Below are 21708 nucleotides of genomic sequence, written 5' to 3'. Positions count from 1 at the left end.
TCCAGTCCAACATGCTTTCACTGCCTAACCAATTTTTTGGACAGTTCAAGTCACTTTATGTGTTAAATATGAAATAATTCTTATGACGATGATACTTTTTTGCACTGCGCTGTGGGAGCGTTATGTGGCTGCAGTAAGGAAATCAGATTTCACCAGACTACGTCATGCTCATCTGTGGCTCACACCTGCTCTGGGGCTGCAGCTGATAGGTAAGTTGGTTGATCATGTGACATAAAATGGGTGTCACAGATGTCATGATGTAAAAAACGTCCCGCCTTTACCACAGACCCTGAATGCTGCATTTGTAGACGTGAACAACCTGAAACAACCTGGACGGCGATACCTGCGCCAGGCTGAGACAGCGTCCACACCCAGCAGGATACGCTCAGAGACTTAGCAGCAGACGGTCGTAATTTGACTCACCTGAACAGGTACGAAAAACAACAACTGATCCAGCAGCCGTTACTGGGACGAGACCAGTACCGGTTACTGGGTCTGCTCAGTGTGTGAGTGCTTAAAACTGAAGTGGCCGTGGGTGTGTAGGCTGTGTGAACGGACTCTGTCAATGTTTAAGTGTTTTCGTGCCTTTGTGAGGATGGTAGTAGTTTTTAACATCTTTTAAATTTCCCAACTTAAATTCGGATGTTTTCAGAGTCACGTCAAAGGAATCTATGTTGGTATTTCAGTGCGTGGCCGTGACAAAAGGTGGAGAGAAAATAAGAAAGAAAAACCACATAAAGCAGGTGAAGCAGCAGGAATGTAAAACAGAGCCAGTCACAGTAGGATGTAGAAAGACGCTGTGCAGTTCCTCAGGAGGTATTCAAATTATGCAGCAACACTTTAAACAGAATCTTTACTCCAGATTAAATATTTAAAACTGAGATATTTTCACGCACGCTGTGTAAACAGGAGCATAAATACCAGCTCCTGTTCACCGAGTCTCTGTTTGGCCAGAATTCTGCCTCTTTGGTGTTCTAACAGGAAAATTAAGGGAGTGTCTCTGAGGAAATCTGTCTGTCTGACTCTTCACCAGTTGGTCTTAGAACTGAAGAAGCTTCTTAAAGGAAACTTAAAGAAGTCCAGACACTTTTCTTTCCAAGATCCTTGGATTATTTCCATGAAAATATTCCAAATTCAAGGGTGCTGAGTTGGAAACGTGATTGGACTCACACTTATTAATGGTCCAGCTGAGCTGAAAGACTTTATTCAGGATACATATGTGGTGTTTATTTAAAACATGCTGAAAGTGAAAGTTTTGCAGATGAGCTTCAGCACTGGTTCGTATCCATGGACGTTTGAGAAAACCAGGTGTGTAAAATGCAAAATGATTTCTGCATTTTTCTGCCTGCCTCCTCATTTTGAAGTCGGCCGTGTCTTTGTTCCCTTCTTGATTCATATTTTCAACCATTTTTATTCTTTTGTCCGCCTTTGAGGTCAGTTTGTGCCAAACTGGCATTCAGTCTATTTATCATTAACAGACCTGTTTGAGAACTTATTTTGGTTTCATTGTGTCTCTTTCTGGATGAAAGAAGCTTTAAAGTCATGCGATTTGTGCTTTTCGACCAGTGTTAAGCATTAACTTGTTAATAATTGGTGAATTTGACCTCACCAGCTGAAACATTCAGAGCCGAGTCACCGGCTAACCTGGAAACTGCTGCTGAGTTCACATGTATGCTGCTTCACGCCTGAACAAAGTGAGAAACCAGCAATGGTACAGTGAGGTTGGTGTGTCTTGAACTCTCTAACTGGGACTGTTAACGGAGCCTTAAAAACAGGAACGATTTATGAATTTCCATTTTAGAGTCATGATGAATCTGGATGTGTATAAATATGTGGAACAAACTATGAAGACAAGGAATCTTATGTGTTTCTCTCTGATGCCAGTGAATGGTAATGAGTAGAGTTCATGTTCTGGTGACAGGACTCTCTGTGGCGGCAGTGATGATGGCAGGAGGAAGTCGAATTGCACAACGATCTGTCGAGGTGGAGAGGAGGTCGGGGTGGATAAATGGGCTGACTAGAAATTGAACGTTAACGGTGGCATCTGTTGGTTTTCTATTGCTGCTTGTAATCTTTTATAACCTTAACTGAACATTTCATAGTGTTTAATCCAACTCACGAGTATTTTTATGCTTAAATCTAACAAGTGAGTAAAAAATTAAACCCATTGGAGTTGAAATGTTAGCCAGCACCTCCTGCACGCCTTGACCTTCCTAACACAGACATTGAAAGTCTCTGAAATGCACCGTTATTTACTGGCAACCCATAAAACTCCAGTGGTGCATATCAGGGAGGGGCAGGTAGCTGCCATTGAAGCTAGCTCTTAGCATTGATCTTCTAAGATTAGATGCTTCAAACACATCAGATGTCGGACCTTGTGTCCTTGAATTCAAAAACCCCTTAAATGCAGGTGTGTCCTACCAGAGCGCAGCACTCACACAGATCCTTTCTTAAAACTCATAAACAGAAAGAACAATAAAGCAGGCCACACAACACATGAACTATGCTGCCGTTTACCCAACGGTTTATTCCAAGGAGTTTGGAGCCGTTCACAGAATTTAAAGTCAGTTCTGGATATTTTACTGATTTTTTTGTCAGAGCAGAGAGAGACGTGGCGCTCAGAGTCCTGACATCAAAGCTGTGGGACAGAAAGACGACAACCGTAAATAACAAAGATGGCCACGTGAGACTTTTTCCTGGTAACCACACAAGTTAAATTAAATGTAGGCGATACTTTAAAATAACAACTGAAATAAGGCTTTTCAAAACACCTGCTGAGCGGCGACACTTGTTTCTAGAACTTTTGTGGCAGTGACTACAAAGTAAGCCCCTCCTCCTTTCCCTGCAAAGTGCTGTTAACCCTGCAGGACTTCCTGGTTAAATAACATCAAAATCAACTTTGTGCTGTCACTCATTGTGAGGCTCTTCTGCATTTCAAATGGCACACCTTGCTCCAGGGCTCCTCGTCTAACACTTTCTCAGGCCGAATGAGTCTTTCAACCAAGTGTCAGAAACGGTGAAGCGAGTGTTTTAATTCTATGTTCAGTCTGAAAGCTAAGGCTGATTAGTTTACGCAGTTTTAAATCAAACTGTGTTTGTACTCGAAAGCAGCTCGATGACTGTGTAGCCAGAAGCTTAATTCCACAAAGTTCCCCTGGTTGTGAAAGGTGGTTGGGGTGGTGGCTGCAATATGATACTGTTTGTTTTGCCAACACAGGATTTTAAGGCCTTATGTCCTCTGATACAAAAACATCCTCGTCCACAGCCTGAAAAATAACCCAAGTCTGAATTGAACCTTCAAAGTGCTCAACTTGGCAAAGCAACTTGTAAACTGTTGCTCGCCTTGTGCTGTAATCTCGTATCGTGCAGGTTACAGTGAGGGTTGTTGTCGTCAGTCAGGTCGGTTGGTGTGTAGAAATCTGGTGTACTGAGGGAGTCACTCGACCGGTCGCACCGCATTTACGCCTGGGAGGGGCGGAGTGAAGACATCTGAAGAGTCACAGCTGGGCTGACTGACTGTTAACTAACCCGACCACAGCGAGTAACCACTTCACTTTAATTCCTGCAGGTTCCTCATTTTATTATTAGCAGCAGGCAGCCACTCTGCATATACATCTCTACTCATTCGCTCTGTTTGTGCCTCCTATAAGGTCATGTTATAGTGAGAAGTCATGGACAGAGTGTGTTTGTGTATTTAATATTGATATGGGTTCAACTTTAAAAAGGCTGCATTAAAAACAGTTTAATCAAATGTTTCAGGTCCAGGAAAATGAAAGTACGACCTACGACTCAGGCTCTCGCGTCACTGTGAAGGAATTTTGACCTGCTCGTCTTTACAGCCTTGCTCCAGTTCACTGACGTTTCTGAGCAGTGATTTATGCACAGCTGTATTGCACAGCTTGGCTTGGTTTTTCCATGATGACCGAACTCCTGTGCTTTGGTCTTGTCTGTTCCAAAGGTCTTGTTGTTTGTTCAGATTTGCATTTGCTTTGCAGACCTTTGAACGTTTAACATGTTAAACGTCTGACCTTGGACTGAATCCTGGAAGACTGTGACACTGTTAACATACAGCTGACACTCAAACTGCCAGACCTTCTGTTTGTATGGAGACGCTCACATTTACACCTACGGCTGATTTAGAGTAATCTTGTGACTGTAAATGTTAACTGATGACCTGGATAGTTCTGCTGTCAGCGTATGAAAAAGTAGCATCAGAGGGCGATGAAAATCGTATTGCACAAGAATGCGCTGTATCACAAAGAGCTGCAGTAGCTCGGCACACTCTCGAGGAACAGCAGTATTAAACACGGCAGCAGTTTTTTTTTTTTTTTTTTTTTTTTTTTCTTTATGGCTCAAACAAAAAACAGAATTTTCATGATCAAAACTATTGAAATGGAGTGAAAATGTGCAACAATAAAATAATTTAAAGTGTGTCAGCAAACAAACAGCTTTTCTGCACACAGGCCTGAGCATGCTGTCACTCGTCCATCAGACCAGTCAGACCAGTCAGCTCTGCTGGCAGACGACTCCTCCACACTCACACTGTCTCATGTTTCTCCGTCACACTCATGAGTTATGAAAGGATGTTTACAGGCCAAGATTAAGCTGGTGTTTAAAATCAAGCGGCACACTTCCTGCTCTCATTCTCAGCTGTACAAACTTGCTTTTGTGTCTCCTCCCCTGAAGACTGTTGAACATTTCCCCTTTTCCTCTGCAGTCATGAGGCTGATGTGGAGTTTCTCTCTGTCCCAGCAGCCTCACTCTCTCGTCCTCTTTCTCCATGTAGTTGCTCCTGTGAGCTGACGCTGGTGTGTCAGTTAAGCATCACTGACTCACCTTGCTGTTTCACCTGTGTAGTCATTAAATCTGGGAACACGTTTGCTTTGCAGCAGGGCCTCGCTCGTCGCCATTAGGACGATGCAGATGAGGATCAGACTAAATAACAGAAGCACCTGTCTGTGTGATGTATGGTTATAATGAAGATGCCTTCACAGCTTGGCTCATTGCCCTTGAGTGCCCCAGAACAGTCACATGTCATAAACAAGTTTTACTACCAAAAAGATTCTCAAACATTTAAAAAAGACAATATTTACTCCACCAGCTACTTCTGCTGCATTTTTTTTACGTCAGAATTTTTGAAATATTAAAAATGAGGAAAAAACTAAAGGTTTAAAAAAGTGTACAAAGAGTAGTATTTTCATCCAAGATGTAGTGAGGTAGAAGTAATACTATATGAATGTTTAAAGTAAAACTGCATTAGTTGTTCAGGAGTGTACACTCCCAACAATCTGGGAGCAACCTCTTGATGAGACAGTGAAGGCTGCCCTCAGGACCTCCTCCCACATCTGGATCAGGGCAGTGACCTCAGTGACCTCGTGGACTGTTTGTGGCACCCAGAGGTTCTTGGTTGGTTTCAGATCTGGGGAATATGAGGCAGTGGAGGAACCCAGAGTGCACTGCATTAGCAGAAGGGTAATGATGTCATTCCCGCATCTAAAAGCAGTCGGGATCTGTCTGCTCTTCCAAGAATATGCAGGATAAGGACGTGCCTCCTCAGGCCTCCACTGACGCTGGATGATGCATAAAACTTTCCTCAACGCCTCCAGACTCTCATGTCTTCCACATGTGTCAGACCTGCCAGTCCTGTTGATGTGTGGTGAATGCCATTAAAGCTGGGCTATAAGCCACTTTGTAGTAAAAAAATTGGGCCGTGAGGTGAAAAAGGTTAAGAACCCCTGATATAGACGATTTGAAAGTGCACAAAAAATGCAGCGCCAAAACGTTGGTTCTGTTCATCTGGACGTAGCGCTTTCATTGGGAGAAACGTTTCGTCACTCATCCAGTGACTTCTTCAGTCTCAGATGACTGCAGGCTTCCAACCTTATAAACAGTACATTTGAACAATGACTGAAATCAGCCCACTGAAGGAACAATGGGCTGTGAGGTCAGTTCCTTGATCATTAATATGCAAATAACCATGACCGTTGATCAACAACCACTGATCAATGGCCATGAGTACCATTCACAGAGAGTCGGGGAATGGCTGCAGACACAGCACTGTAAGGTGAAAGATGTACCCTTAGGCCCGCTCCTCGACTCAGAAATGCAGTCAGCTGAGACTGAAGAAGTCACTTGGATGAGTAACAAAACATTTCTCCCAGTGAAAACGTTACATCGAGTTAACCAGAATCAACCTTTGGGACCTCTTCAATTCAGTTTCTGACAGGTTGAAGTGATTTTCCTGGCCATGCTTCTTTTCCCTCCTCTCACATAGGAGCAGATATTGGTCCTGCTGCTGACCTTTTGTGTGTCTGTCTTCTCTAACGGTCATGTCATGGACTGTGCTGGGAGGCGCACGGGCCTTCTTGCGATGCAATGAATGGACATGCCATCCTTGAGACGCTGGTGCAGGTAACATCTGACGGTCACTAACAAAACACAAAACTAGAGAGGAAGGAAGAGGAGAGTCATCTGTGAACGCCGCCTGCTAACACATTCGCTTTTGGGACGTTCTCTTGTTGTTGCCTCTCCAGTGCACCTCATGCGTCCAGACTGGACAGACTGATATTCCTCAAGTTTACCTGACTGTGTCGTACTGTGATGGTCAGCTGCTCCCTGAAGTTTTCTGAGCAGTTTTTGTTTCCATTATGAGCTGATATCTGTAACAATGTGACAGAAATTTGGCTCAGTGTAGAAAGTAACTGTAGAACAAGGATCAGCCTGCTGTGTGTCCTGTAATCTCTGTGTTGACTGAATCTGTATTTATCACTGGTCCCTGTTTCATTTAGGATTGTGCTTTCTCATATTTGCAATCAGGTTAAAAATGTAGTCATTTCATATATAGGTTATCAATTTGTGTAACATTTACACTAATAATGTGAGCCAGAGGCTGCGAACAGGAAACGATGATGCGTCGAGTTTGACAGAACTTGTGTAAGAATATCGATAGAAATGGAGACTGTGGGCAGTGTGGTTGTGCCGTGAGTGGCGTTGCTGCTGCACCGTCTTTGTGTGATGGTTGTAAATTGCTTCTGTGTTTCTGCATGTGCAGACAGGAAGTGTGGTTATTAATCTGTAGTGACACCACAGTTACTGTCAGGCCTTGCTCTGTCGTCTTGGCTTTTTGGGGTGATTCATGGCTGCATGCAGGTCGGACCTGCAGGATGGTTGATTGTCATTGGAATCTTTTATTCTCACTATTATATCAAATTTCCAAACTCAAGGCATTGTGAAGACATTCCACAAGTTGGTTTCTTTAGCTTATTCCACGTCAGTGAGAGCTGTGCGTTTTGGACACTGTGCTTTGCATCAGTGACATCGTGCGTCTTTTATTCTTCACAGATCCAACCATGAGGTGGCGCTCTTCTGGTCTTTCCCTCTTCCTTTTGCTCTCCATTTTTGTCTTGAAGTCAGCAACTGAACTCAGGATCTGTGCCTACAACGTGCAGAAATTCGACTCTGCGAAAGCATCAGACGAGAGACTGATGCACTATCTCAAACTGGTAACACACACTTTATTATGCATTTTATATTATATTTTTTTCCTGCTGCCGTTATGAATGAATTATTGGCAGAATTGGATCTGTTGCTGTATTTATGACTCGACCTATGACCTTTTTTCTGTGTGCCCATGTGTCTGTCCAGGTCCTGACTCGTTGTGATATCAGCCTCCTACAGCACGTGGTGGATCCAGACGGTCGAGCCATTGAAACGTTGCTGTCTGTGCTCAACAGGTAAACATTCGCTGGAAACTCTGGCTACAGTTTAAACTATCAGCATGAAAATCTTGTCAGCTGAGTTTCAGCCCTTAAAGAGGACTTATTCTACTCATTGCTCATTGGTTGCTAATCGTAAAGAGAAAGTTTGACCATTAGGTAGGTGGGACTTCTGTGGTCTCGGACAGAGACAGTGTGTGCTTGAAATAATCATATGATGATGTCATTATTCACTATTATTGATTATTTGTAGTTCTCCTGGATGTCCCATTCTGCGCTCACTCACCTGACCTGGCAACTTTGTTCTCTCTTCTCAAATAAAACCAGCCATATAATAGTGCAGGGCTCCATAAGATTACCTTGCCTCACATCACTTACATAATTTAGGGTATTTGATTTTTGTAGACCCACTCCCAGAACATTTTGATTACACTTCATATATTTGACAGGAAAAAGTATAAGCAGGAAAAGCATTTTCCAAAATCTTCAGCATGAAGCGAGACTGTGTGAGAGCAAAAGGGAAGTCTGACCCTTTCTAATACAGCAGCTGTGAGCTCTATGAAAACACAGCACGATGGCACTAACAGGTGTCAGCATGATTCAGTTGGCTGTGGCTTACTCCTGTTTTATGTTTGTACTCTGTGTGTACTGACAAAGCTACAGTTCACTACCAGTCAGTGTTTTATGATAACGATGCAAAGAGATTGCTGTATTGCTAAAGAGTACGTGGGCATGTTGCTGACATACAAGACCGTAAACTGCTCGATCTTTTAATATACTCAACTAGTATTCTAACACTGCTTAACCACAATATGTGCATAATGATGGTCATTATGTGTCTGCTGTCTGCCTTCAACAGGGGATCTGACAGGTACACTGGATTTAATGAGCATGTGAAGTATCATCTAATCATATTCATTAATCCTAATAATCGAAATTTACACCCTTTACTAACCAAAATGCCTGAAATGGCAACACTTTACTTTGGAAAGTCACTATTAGAGAAAATCGGGATGGAAATGTGTCATACAGGTTTATCAGTCCAGTATTTGTTAAAGGGAAAAGCATGAACTGAATGATTCTGATTTAACTCTGAACAACTTGAAAGCCTCCTAGTCAGTAGCAGGGCCTTAAAAAGAGGTTCAAGGGCCACTAGTGACCCTTGAACCTCTTCATGAGCTGAGCTGTTTCTGTCATTTTCATGTCTGCTTATAGAGCGACACGTTAGAAGTTAGTGAGGGCGGTCTCTGCTCATGCACTTACCGTGGGAAAAACCTGGAAACTATTCTAAAGGTCATCAAACCTCATCTTTATTGACACGCATGGAGATGTCAAAACTTGTTGTTATGGTTACGGGGAGGTGGTAAAATGCAGTCTTTATGGGGAAAAGAATAGAAACTAGAATAGAAACACAGAAACTAATATCAATCTAAATGCCAACTCAAGTAACGTTCACTACAACCCTGATTATTATTATTATTATTATTATTATTATTATTATTATTATTATTATTATTTATTATTGTTAAATTTGGTAAAAATGTAGCTCCTTTTTAGTCTGAGTGAGGACTCAAAACGCTTGCCTCATTCACACACATTCACACACATTCACACAAGCACTTTCTTCTATGCTTTTCCCATGTAAGTGCTTTCTATCTAACATGAACACATTTCTACTCACAATGGTGAAGTAGCATGGAGACCTGAGCAGCCAAGGATCAAAGCTGTAGTAAATGCAGATGAGCACACATGTGAAAGCACATAACGAAATGTAAATATGTGATGTGTTTATGGACTGCTGACTGTTTAAATTGCAAAAATATTTATCAACTAAGTGGTTACTGTGAAAGGTACTTTTGACTTAACAAAATAAAGTGTTACCCATCAGTGCAGTGTGTCCAAGCTTTGGGTGGGCGCTGTACAAAAAAAACATGCTGTGGGTTCAAGTTGAAGAATAAACATTTTCATGTTTGTTTGTTTTGTAAATTGTACTTTTATTTAGCTAGATGTAAATATCCCAAACTACAAATTTCACGTGCTGAAATATGTCTCATATTCCTGACAGCGTGACTGAAATACTTTCTGTACATGTATAAAGCTTAGTAGGCCGGGTGCTAAGCCCTGGGGAGCTCCACTTCTGGGACTATCACGCTGGACTGTTTTCATGTGCTTTTCTAGTATTAAGACTTCATCTCAAGAAATCTTACTGTCATATTTAACCAAAGTCCCATAATAAAAGTCCATGCAACATTTTCATAAGACTACAGTAGATTAAAGTGCCAAGTTTCAGTATTAATTTTAGTAGCATTACAACAGAAATAGTTTGAAAAGCTTCTAATGTAAGTGGACATGAAATAGTTGCTAAGCGACATTAGGAGTCACAATGTAACGAGAAAAATGGCTACATGAGTTAAAAAAAAAAAAACAAAAAAACACAGAATGAAACTACAGCGGTCTCATAAAACAGAAACATTCGATTAAAATGATGGAAAGAGAAGGCGAGGGGAAATGCTCAAAAGCAGCTAAACAGAGCTAAAATAAAATAAAAATAAAAAATACTCCAAATAGAAGTACCTGGATACTATGTTTAGGTGTAGTAAAAATCATGGGACTGGGCTACATTAGCTTTAGTCATGTTAGCATATTATTTAGCATTTCAGGCACAAAAAGCATTAATGTGTTTCTAAAACATGATAATGAGGTTACATGCAGATTTACATACATGCATGTATGACTTCCCACCACGAACACACATGCACAATCTTGGGTTGTGTGTGTGTGTGTGTGTGTGTGTGTGTGTTGGGGGGGTTTTGGGTTGTTGTTTTTTTTTTTTTTTTTTGTTTTGTTTTTTTGAAAGTGTAAATAAAAAGACCATTTAAAAAAAGGACATTTCAGTGACTAGGGCACTGGTTACCTAAAAAATGCAATTTGTTTAAATTGTAGGAATGTTGGTATAAATTTGCTTGAACAATGTGAAGAGAGGTGCACGAGGGAGCGTTCATCGAGGCGTGAACTCCAGCAGAGCAGATCACTGGGATAAATCTGACTTTGTTCTTTCAGAGAAACAAGGAAGCTAATGAGGACTGCTCTGTAATGCTCACCTGATGGCTTCATAAGCCCCAGCGGTCCTTGTGCTCCTCTGTTCACATTGATGTTTTGGCGGGCTCGTGTATTGCGTACTGTGTGACGTGCAGCTCCTTTCTCTGCTGCGTTTTTCCACATTCTTGTCTCCTTCTCTGCGTTGAGGTATGAAGAGTACGACTACGAGGCAGTGGCCAGTGAGAGTTTGGGAAACTCTCCTGACGACAAGCAGAAGTATGTTTTCATCTACAGGTAAGACATGGCTGTGGTCAGTGGCGGTCCTAGCCTGTTTGGCGCCCCGGGCGAACACTCCCTCTGGCCTGTATTGCCTGCATCTTTTGCTCGTTTCTCTTCGCTTCTTTTCTATTATTTCTAAACTGAGCACCTGATGGCTTTCAACTTTTCTTGTCCATCTTCCATTGGTTTTAATTTTGCCCTCCAGTATGAACACAAATCCACCAACTCGAGGATCACCACAACATGATCTAACACACCTACACCTTAGTTCACAGATTCACTTTGTCTAAGGTTTATTTCTGGGATTTCACACAACCCAGGATTCAGATCATGAATACATAATGGGCTTGGATTCACATCATTATGAATGAAATGTGCTCTATTTGGAAGCAGCCCCTCCCCTTTCGACGGGTTGTGTGTGCGACTTTAAATCATCAAACTATAAAATATAAATTTGAAATTGTTATTGACCCTTTACCTCTGGTCCTAAAGTGTAGATTTATTTTCTTACTCTTCTTATATTTATTGTTTGTTTACTTGCACTGCTGTAACTGGAGCCTCGTCGTCTCGTCTCTCTATATACTGGACTGTATGGTAAATGGCCTGTATTTGTATAGCGCTTTACACATCCAGTCATTCACCCATTCACACTGGTGATGGCAGTTACATTGTAGCCACAGCCACCCTGGGGCGCACTGACAGAGGCGAGGCTGCCGGACACTGGCGCCACCGGGCCCTCTGACCACCACCAGTAGGCAATGGGTGAAGTGTCTTGCCCAATGAGTACAAGCAATTTTTCTTTTTTGTTTTTCCTTTCCGAACACCCTGTTCGAACATAAGAGTGTCCATAAGTTCACGTGGCACCAGGACGCTCTAGGCCGTAGGTCGATGATCGATTTTGTAATCGTATCAGCAGACCTGCGACCATATGTTCTGGACACTCGGGTAAAGAGAGGGGCTGAGCTGTCAACTGATCACCACCTGGTGGTGAGTTGGATCAGGTGGCGGGGGAGGACGCTGGACAGACCTGGTGCACCTAAACGCGTAGTGAGGGTGTGCTGGGAACGTCTAGCAGAGGCCCCAGTCCGCGAGATCTTCAACGCACACCTCCGGCAGAGCTTCAACAGCATTCCGAGGGAGACTGGGGACATTGAGTCCGAATGGACCATGTTCAGTGTCTCCACTGCCGAAGCTGCTGCATTGAGCTGCGGCCGCAAGGTGGTTGGTGCCTGCCGTGGTGGTAATCCCCGAACCAAATGGTGGACACCAGAGGTGAAGGGAGCCACCAGGCTGAAGAAGGAGTCCTATCGGGCTTGGTTAGCCTGTGGGACTCCGGAGGCAGCCGACAGGTATCGACAGGCCAAGCGGAATGCGGCTCGGGCAGTGGCTGAAGCAAAAACTCGGGTGTGGGAGGAGTTCGGAGAGGCCATGGAAAAAGACTTTCGGGCTGCCTCGAAGAGATTCTGGCAAACCGTCAGACGTCTCAGGAGGGGAAAGCGGTGCTCTACCTGCACTGTGTATAGTGCTGGCGGAGCGCTGCTGACGTCGACTGAGAAAATTGTCAGGCGGTGGAAGGAATACTTCGAGGACCTCCTTAATCCCACTGACACGTCTTCCGAGGAGGAAGCAGAGTCTGGGGATGAGGGGAATGACCCGCCAATTTCCGGGGGCGAGGTCACTGAGGCAGTTAAACAACTCCTTGGTGGCAGAGCCCCTGGTGGACGTTGTAGGGCTGTCCTGGTTGACACGCCTCTGCAATGTTGCGTGGAGATCAGGGGCAGTACCTGTGGACTGGCAGACCGGGGTGGTGGTCCCCATCTTTAAGAAAGGGGACCGGAGGGTGTGTTCCAACTACAGGGGGATCACACTCCTCAGCCTCCCTGGGAAAGTCTATGCCAGGGTGCTGGAAAGGAGAGTTCGTCCGTTAGTCGAACCTCGGATACAGGAGGAACAATGCGGTTTTCGTCCTGGTCGCGGAACACTGGACCAGCTCTTTATCCTCTCCAGGATACTTGAGGGTGCATGGGAGTTTGCCCAACCAGTCTACATGTGTTTTGTGGACTTGGAGAAGGCATTCGACCGTGTCCCTCGGGGTGTCCTGTGGGAGGTGTTGTGGGAATATGGGGTGTCTGGCCCATTGCTACGGGCCATTCAATCCCTATACAACCGTTGCAAGAGCTTGGTTTGCATTGCCGGCAATAAGTCGGACTCGTTCCCGGTGGGTGATGGGCTTCGCCAGGGCTGCCCTTTGTCTCCGGTTCTGTTCATAATTTTTATGGACAGGATTTCTAGGCGCAGCCAAGTGGCGGAGGGCTTTCGCTTTGGTGGCCTCAGAATCTCATCTCTGATTTTTGCAGATGATGTGGTTCTGTTGGCTTCATCGGGTGAGGGCCTCCAGCTCGCACTGGAACTGTTCGCAGCCGAGTGTGAAGCAGCGGGAATGAGGATCAGCACCTCCAAATCTGAGGCCATGGTTCTCAGCCGGAAAAGGGTGGAGTGCCCACTCCGGGTCGGGGATGAGTTCCTGCCCCAAGTGGAGGAGTTCAAGTATCTCGGGGTCTTGTTCGCGAGTGATGGGAGAAGGGAGCCGGAGATCGACAGACGGATTGGGGCTGCAGCTGCAGTAATGCGGACGCTGCACCGGTCCGTCGTGGTGAAGAGGGAGCTGAGTGTAAAAGCGAAGCTCTCAATTTACCGGTCGATCTACGTCCCTACCCTCACCTATGGCCACGAGCTGTGGGTAGTGACCGAAAGAACGAGATCGCGGATACAAGCGGCAGAAATGAGCTTCCTCCGAAGGGTGGCTGGCCTCTCCCTTAGAGATAGGGTGAGAAGTTCGGCCATCCGGGAGGGGCTCAGAGTAGAGCCAGTGCTGCTCCGCATCGAAAGGAGCCAGCTGAGGTGGTTCGGGCATCTGACAAGGATGCCCCCTGGGCGCCTCCTGGGTGAGGTGTTCCAGGCATGTCCCACCAGGAGGCCCCGGGGCAGACCCAGGACACGCTGGAGAGATTATATCTCTCGGCTGGCCTGGGAAAGCCTTGGTGTTCCCCCGGATAAGCTGGAGGAGGTGGCTGGGGAGAGGGAGGTCTGGGCCTCTTTGCTTAGGCTGCTGCCCCCGCGACCCGGCCCCGGACAAAGCGGATGAAGATGGATGGATGGTTTTTCCTTTTTTTTTTTTTTTGCCGATGCCCGTGATGCCGCCCCCACCACGATCCCGCCCCGGGCAACCACCCGTGTCGCCCGTATCAAAAACCGCTACCGGCTGTGGTCCAGGACTGGAAAAAGACCTCTCTGTGTTGGCTTCATCCTGCTGCTCTGGTGTTTGTTGCTTGTAGGCTACAAGATTGTTTGCAGTACGTGAACACCAACTGTGATTCGGCGATCTCTTGCTGATTTGAACTGTAAAGTGTAGACGAGCGTCTGTGCTTCACAGCTACTGTTAAAGTACATTAATCAAATGCAACATTTAAAATTGTCCAGCTTTGGATAAAGCGTGACCTCGCCGTCACTTTCACCCTGCCACTTAATCGTCATGAAGGAGGGGCTGAATAAAAATTAGATTAACCAGGGGTCACATGCTGCTCGTACCAATGATTAAACCGCATTTAATCTTTTCTTCTCCAAACAGGATGCAGACGGTGAACGTGACGGGTCAATACCAGTACAGGAGCCAGCAGTCGTTTGTCAGAGAGCCTTTTGTGGTTCGCTTCCAAAGCAAGAATGCATGTTAGTGCATAAGAAAACATTTTGAATGCTTTTCTTCTTAGTTTCAGATTTAAACTAAAACGGTGCCCTTCATTCTTCTCTTTTTTCTTTCTCTTCTTGTTTTTCCTTTTCTCTTTCCACCCGGCAGCGATCGGGGAGTTTATCTTGGTCCCTCTCCACAGTGAGCCCAGCAAGGCCGTCCAGGAGATCAACAAGCTTTACGACGTCTTTGTGGAAGTCAGCAAGAAATGGAACAACACGGTGCGAAAACTCATCTAATAACAGGCTTATCAGAACAGATGTGACAGAGAACTTTGTTCTGATTTTCACATAATCAGTGTTTGTAAAGGTCTGCTTTAAAATGGAAAATGACTTTATTCACATAGAGCCTTTCAAGGAATCCAAGGTCACTTTATACACAAAAGTCAAAAACCACTGACTTTGAAACCATAGCCTGACTCTGCACTCAGGATTTTGAAGCCTCGGTATCAGCACTTTACCATCTGCAGTGTTGTTGGATAATTTATTTGCAGGCAAAAGTGTCCGTATTTAGACAGAAGATGTCAGGTTTATCAGCAAGCTTTAACTTGGAAATATAAAAATAAATAGAAGCACTGACTTCATCAAGATGCAGATATTTATAGAGACTAAAAGCATTTATGCATGTCTTTTAAATGTAAACATTTTTACCCCTGGGCTGTAAATGGTGTATTGTCATCACCCCACCGGGCAGGACGAACATGCGAGTTTATGAATGTGATAACTTGAGAACAAGGCGATGTAGGAGTTTCAGATTGAAACCACAGGTGCATCTGCTTGGAGGCTGAGGGGCAGCACTGGCCTTCACAGCAGGATTTAAAAAACTGGTGAAGTTTTACTGTGGGATTCTTTGGAGGCTGACTCACTCGCTTTGTTGTGTGTGTAGAATGTGATGTTCCTGGGAGATTTCCATGCCAGCTGTGCGTATGTGAAACGAAGTGACAGGAAAAACATACGGCTGTTCATGAAGTCGGAGTTCTCCTGGCTGATCAGAAACCGAGAGGACACCACTGTCACCGACGCGACCAGCTGTGCATACGACAGGTGTGTGCTGACAAAACTGTGGATTAACATATAACAGCTGGTGAATGTAGAGAGTTACCTGCTGGATGTCAGCTACAGTTAATCTTATTGTTATTAATCTAACTTTAAAGGTTCATGTGTGGATGAGTTTTATGTTCTTGCATTTAATTTTAATGGTTTAGTTTGTGTGTGTTTGAACAGAAAATAATGTGTGTGTGTGTGTGTGCGCGCAGGATTGTTGTGCATGGAGAACCCTTCCTGAGGGCAATCAAGCCATTCTCTGCAAAAGTCTTTGATCTCGGAGCGGAGTTCAAAATGTCCAGGAGCGAGGTAACTGATCACATGACACCACATATATACTGGTCACATTTAATAGGTCTAATAAAACACAATCACAGCCTTCCTGAAGCATTTGGAAGCGTCAGAGTTTGTTACAGTCTTTATAGTTATAGTTCCTGCCCAGCAGGACAAACGCTGCTGTCTGTCTTCAGTGTGGGTTATGATCATCTGCTGATTATGCTGACATTTGGCTGCTTGTAGTCTTCTTGACATTTTTTTTTTGGTACGGCATTCTCTCTGAAAGCATGAAATTGATATTTAAGAATCCTCTGCAGCACCCTCTAGTGTGCAGACATAGACAGTTTGTTTACTCATTAACGGTCTGTAAAAGTCTTATCATATCAAACATATAAAATTTAACTCTGAATCATTTGGATTTGCAATAATTTGGTACACGTCTGAAAAGGAAGTTTGATAAATTAGAACATCTTAGTGGGTTCAATTTATCTACATGTTTATTTTAAAGTTATGAGTAATTTGTATTTTAGGATGATGGCACATCAGTAGTTTCTTGAGCTGTAATGAGAGTACGTGCGAAGCCTGAGCCCTCAAACAGATACACTGCATGATAAAGGAGTCTGATGTTTTTCCTGTTTTTAGCTGACAAGAGTGTGCTGTAACACATCTGCTTCAAGGTTTCATGTCTTGTGCATTCAGATCATTCTCTGTAAACAGATGTTTGTGTGGGAAAATTCCACTACGTCAGCTTTGAGTACTCGGAGCAGAAAAGCCTATTTAAGAACCGGTCTATTTACCATTCTGAAATATTCAGACCAGTCCGTCTGGCACCAACAACCACAGCAGGTTTCAACGTCACTTAAAGCCCCTTCCTTGCTCATCCTGATGCTCGGTTTGAGCTGCTGCCGTGTGACTGATCACATCTGTGTTAACGAGCAGCTCAACACTTTGCTAGGTATACCTAATAAAGTGGCCACTCATTATGTAGAAATTATATTATTTGATCCGTAAGATTAATTGATACATGTGGAATAATGAATGTGTATACTACTTTAATATTGTAAGCACTGATCTGTTGCTGGGTAGCTTTATCTATAATAATACAGCATCTGAAAAAACGGTATTTAAATCCAAAATATAGAAAGCTGCACAACATAGTTTTGGATTTCTTCCTCCTTTTTTAAAAAATAAATGTCATTTTTAAGTGATCGGCTTTTATCCTCATTCTCAGGCCGGGTTTGCCAGGACACCTTAAATATCTGTCACCTTTTCCTGTGTGTCCTGTTAAAACAGCCGATGTAAATACTGTTTGATGATGTCTGACTCTGACTTCCATTGCTTCTGTCTGCCAGGTGGTGCAGCTGAGCGACCATTACCCAGTGGAAGTGGTATTAAAGAGCTCCGCCCTCTTCCTTCAGGCCACGCCCCTCCTGAGCCTAATAAGTGCCTCTGTGATCCTCTGGTCCTTCCTCTCTGCCCTGTGATCATCCCAGGCTCTGAATGCTTTATATACTCGTTTGTCTTTTTTTTATTCCAAAACCAGTTCACCTTCTAGCTGTGCCAGGATCACTCGGCGCTGTCCGTTCTTTTAACACGGGTTTATTTTATAGTCCCAGCTCTACTGCTCTTAGACCAAAGTGAAGTGACTGAGCAGCGAGGCAGCTCCAGGAACAGAATGTGTAAAATTTTAAAACAAAAATTCAAATATGAGACTTTCAGGGTTTTTGGTGCTGATTTTAAAATATTTTAAATTAAGGTTTTTGCATGAAGACAAAAGTGCATCCAACAGTCTTGTTTGTTATGAGGTGAAAATGTAATCTGATTTTATTTTTTAGGAGTTCTTTGTTTTCTTCTTCCTTCCATCTTTTTCTTGATGTGTCCCCCTCGGGTCTGTACAGAAACTGATGTAAATATTTAGAATTCCTCTGAAAATGTTAAGATTTTCATTGCTTGAGTTTTATAAAATTCAGTAAAGTTTTTTTTAATAGTAAAATAAAATTTAAAAAACATTCTTAAGATGTTGTTATTTTGGGACGAGCTGCCTGCATTGATACAGGTTCACCTGAAAACACCACAGGGATGGATCGATTACTAAATGAGTTAAAGGGTTTCAAAAAAATCATCGGTCTGTCATTTTTCCTCAGCAGACAGGTGTTGAACGTTCTCTCCTGTTTTTACCTTGAAGCGACTGTTGTTGTGAATTGGAATTAAAACTGAGCAGAACGCGTCTTATCCTGCATTTCTTCTTACTGCAGTAAGAAAACACTTCATCCACCACAAAGTTTTTAAGGATGTATTTCAAATTGATTTGCTGATCCTATCACCTTTGATTATTTGTATATCAGTGAAAGAACATTAGTATGTCAGTCTGAAATTCACTTAATCACAAAACTAATCTGTTGATTGGGATTATGGAGACATTTTATTTTTATAACACTCCTTAATCTCATGAGCATCAATGAGATTAGTGAGTGTCGTGGCATAATACCTTTCCAGCACACTTCACTTTTTCCTGACTGCAGCCTGCATAGATCAGTGCTTTGGGCTCGGGGGATCGATCCAAACACTGATAGTATCAATATCAGTGTTGATATCAGCATTGGATCAATGATAGTGTTAAAATCAAATCACTTTTGTCACATCACCTGTGCAGGTACACTGGTACAGTACATGTGAGTGAAATTGTTGTGTGCGAGCTTCACAAGCAACAGAGGTGTGCAAAATACAATAACATAAGAACAAGCAAAATATAGGAATGGCTAAATCTGAGAATTATATGAATAAATATATGTACGATATAAGAGTGTATGCACATTACTGAATGTGTATACTAAATATGTATATCTACGTGTGTGTGTGTGTGTGTGTGTGTGTATACATATTTTACAAATTAGAGTTTAAAATAAAATATATAAAATATACAGAGGCTGGTAGTTGGATATTGATATTATTACAGGATCAATGCTGGACTTTGCTTCTCTGCTGTAAGTTCAATACTTTGCTCTCGGTCATCAGAAAGGAAGCATGTAAACACCTCTCATGCTGTCACACTTTGCTCCGCCCCTTCTCAACCACTGAGCCAGCCCTGCTTGATGTTGGCCCACTGAGTCACGTGACTGTGGAACTACTGAACAGCACAGGAGGAAAGAGGTGGCGGAGCAAAGTGTTCCTGCAGCAGAGGAGCGGTGTTTACACAGACCTGTCTCCTCTCTGATACGGGAGCGACTTAGTGGACTTAGGTGATCGATCCCAGCGTTGTTAAGGTTACCGCTGATATTTGAATCGATCCACCCACTGATCATTTCCTTGCCACGACTCTTTGTGAATGAGGGAACAGTAAAAATAAGCATCTGGTGCTTGTGCGTGTCGTCATTCTGCAAGCACAACACACTTCATGCATCATAAACTTTCATTATTACTGTAAAAAAAAAATCCCATTGCTCGCGCTTTTTGAAAACTTTTTTGGGGGGTTGTTGTCGTTGTTTTACAATTCAGTTGCATTAATATAGATAGCCTGCTATTTGTGTGCAATGTATTGATTGATTGATTGATTGAATCTTTATTTTGAACATGTTGAAAAAGTATAAAAAAAAAAAAAAAAATAGAATTAAAAGAGACAAATGAACAAAGCAAACAAAAGGAAAACGAGCAACCACAACTCCAAATAACGTCCATGTTCAAAAAGGAGCAGGAAGAAGCATAAGCTTATTTAATCCCACCCCTTTTCCACTATCTAGTATCAATAGACTACAGAAATACCTCCTTGTAATTACATTATATGTTATGTGTAATTTTTTTTTTTTTTTTTTTAATATATACACATATATGTTTCTATCTATCCATACATACGTATATACACACATACGCACATATACACATTTTCAATAACCCCATTAACACCTGAAGGATACACAACCTACAATTACATATATATATATATATACATACATACATATACACATACATATATACCCATACCAACAAACCCGTGCATGCGCACAGACATGAAAATATTAGACAAGAACACCCTATCAAATCTCTACCTTTTCCCTGTACCCTGTAAAAACCATATCCTTAAACCGCTTTTTAAACTGCGCCATGCTTGGACATTGCTTCATATCTTTACTTAGTCTGTTCCACAGCTTCACTCCACACACAGAGACGCAAAAACTTTTTAATGTTGTACGGATACGAGGATGTTTTAAATTTAATTCCCCCCTCAAATTGTATCCCCGTTCCCTTTTAGAAAACATTTTTAGAATATTGTCAGGAAGCAGGTTATTTATTGCTTTATATATAATTTGTGCTGTGAGAAAATGAACCAGATCTGTGAATTTTAGAATTTTTGATTTTAAGAATAGTGGATTTGTATGATCTCTGTAACCAGTTTTATGGATTATCCTTATGGCCCTTTTTTGTAATATAAAGATTGATGATAGCGAACATTTGTAAGTATTGCCCCAAACCTCTGCACAGTAATTCAAATACGGTGCAATCAGGGAACAATAGAGAATGTGGAGTGATTTGTGGTCCAGAATGTGTTTTACTTTACTCAAGATTGAGACACTTCTTGAAATTTTGTTATGTATATGATTTATATGAGACTTCCAGTTTAATTTATCATCTATAATCACACCAAGAAACTTATGTTCAAGTACTCTTTCAATTTCCACACCATCTACATGAATCTGCACTTGTGCATTTCTAAGGGAATTCCCAAATAAGATAATTTTAGTTTTACTTAGATTTAGCGATAGTTTGTTCCTGTTAAACCATTTTTTAATTTTGCACATTTCTGAAGTAATTGTATCCAGCAGCTCCTTTAGATTCCCCCCAGAACAAAAAATATTTGTGTCATCTGCAAATAATACTAATTTTAATATATCAGATGCCTTACAAATATCATTTATATAAATAATAAATAATTTTGGACCCAGTACAGAGCCTTGTGGAACACCACAAGTGTTACCGCGCCAGATCCGCGGCCCCGAACCGTAGTAAGGAAACCTCTGGCAGTTACTTGACTCGCAGCCGGCAACAGCTTACTATACAGGTCAACTCCGCTAGCAAGAAGATCGAGGGAGGCGTAGGAAACTGCTTTACCGAACCTTTATTTCTCCTCCAAGGCACGAACACCGCGTACAGTGGGCTGAAACAGTTTACTCACAGCGGGCATCGCCGATACAACTTTGGCTGCCGAGGGAGTTATTATATTCCTTTTATTTACTTTCTCTTCGTCTCTTCTGTAGTTAACCGTTACTCTTCTTTTCCTTCTCCGCTCACCCTCACACACCCGACAGACAGTTCCGCTACACACACCCGCATACATTTCCCATCAGGCTTCACCCTTAAAGGACCATGCCTGTAACACAAGCAATGTCCAAGCATGATGAGGAATGCTTGGACATTGGTATGGTATCTAGTGGCTTCTCAGAATATGCATATATTATCTATGTATACATAGATAATATATGAGTCTGATAGCTTTGAAAGCAGAACAAAGAGATGGTGACTACCTGCTTTTTTACTCCCGTGGTACCTCCTCTTTTGCCGTGCACGCCTTGTCAGTGTCCCCGGAAACAGCAGCGGGTTGAGCCCTCCTCTTCCTGCC

At 42.8% G+C, this 21708-nt stretch overlaps 2 protein-coding genes across 3 annotated transcripts in view; one reads left to right on the top strand and one right to left on the bottom strand.

Moving 5' to 3' along the window:
- The window catches only part of snx21 (sorting nexin family member 21), a 39980-nt gene extending 18305 nt beyond the window's left edge, over nt 1-21675 (bottom strand). Inside the window, exon 1 of the mRNA XM_085443632.1 lies at nt 21614-21675. The gene's annotated coding sequence lies outside the window, so the exon portion shown is untranslated. The remainder of the gene's footprint in view (nt 1-21613) is intronic.
- LOC146685222 (deoxyribonuclease-1-like) lies at nt 287-18325 on the top strand. Of its 2 annotated transcripts, XM_085443637.1 has the most exons (10): nt 287-431; nt 7342-7502; nt 7645-7733; nt 8575-8586; nt 10962-11048; nt 14662-14759; nt 14887-14999; nt 15664-15821; nt 16034-16130; nt 17450-18325. In XM_085443637.1, the coding sequence occupies exons 2-10, from the start codon at nt 7350-7352 to the stop codon at nt 17579-17581; spliced, it is 939 nt and encodes a 312-aa protein (XP_085299763.1). In that variant the 5' UTR covers nt 287-431; nt 7342-7349; the 3' UTR covers nt 17582-18325. The 2 variants fall into 2 exon arrangements, with proteins under 2 accessions (XP_085299763.1, XP_085299764.1); XM_085443638.1 differs by lacking the exon at nt 8575-8586.
- Nucleotides 21676-21708: the final 33 nt, after the last annotated feature.

The sequence above is a fragment of the Copadichromis virginalis genome, linkage group LG20, assembly GCF_057382275.1.
Source record: "Copadichromis virginalis isolate Kocher_CV1m ecotype Utaka linkage group LG20, C_Virginalis_male_GT1.1, whole genome shotgun sequence".
Taxonomy (NCBI): Eukaryota; Metazoa; Chordata; class Actinopteri; order Cichliformes; family Cichlidae; genus Copadichromis; species Copadichromis virginalis.
The sequence above is the reverse complement of the archived record's forward strand: the minus strand, read 5'-3'. Positions and strand labels throughout refer to the sequence as shown.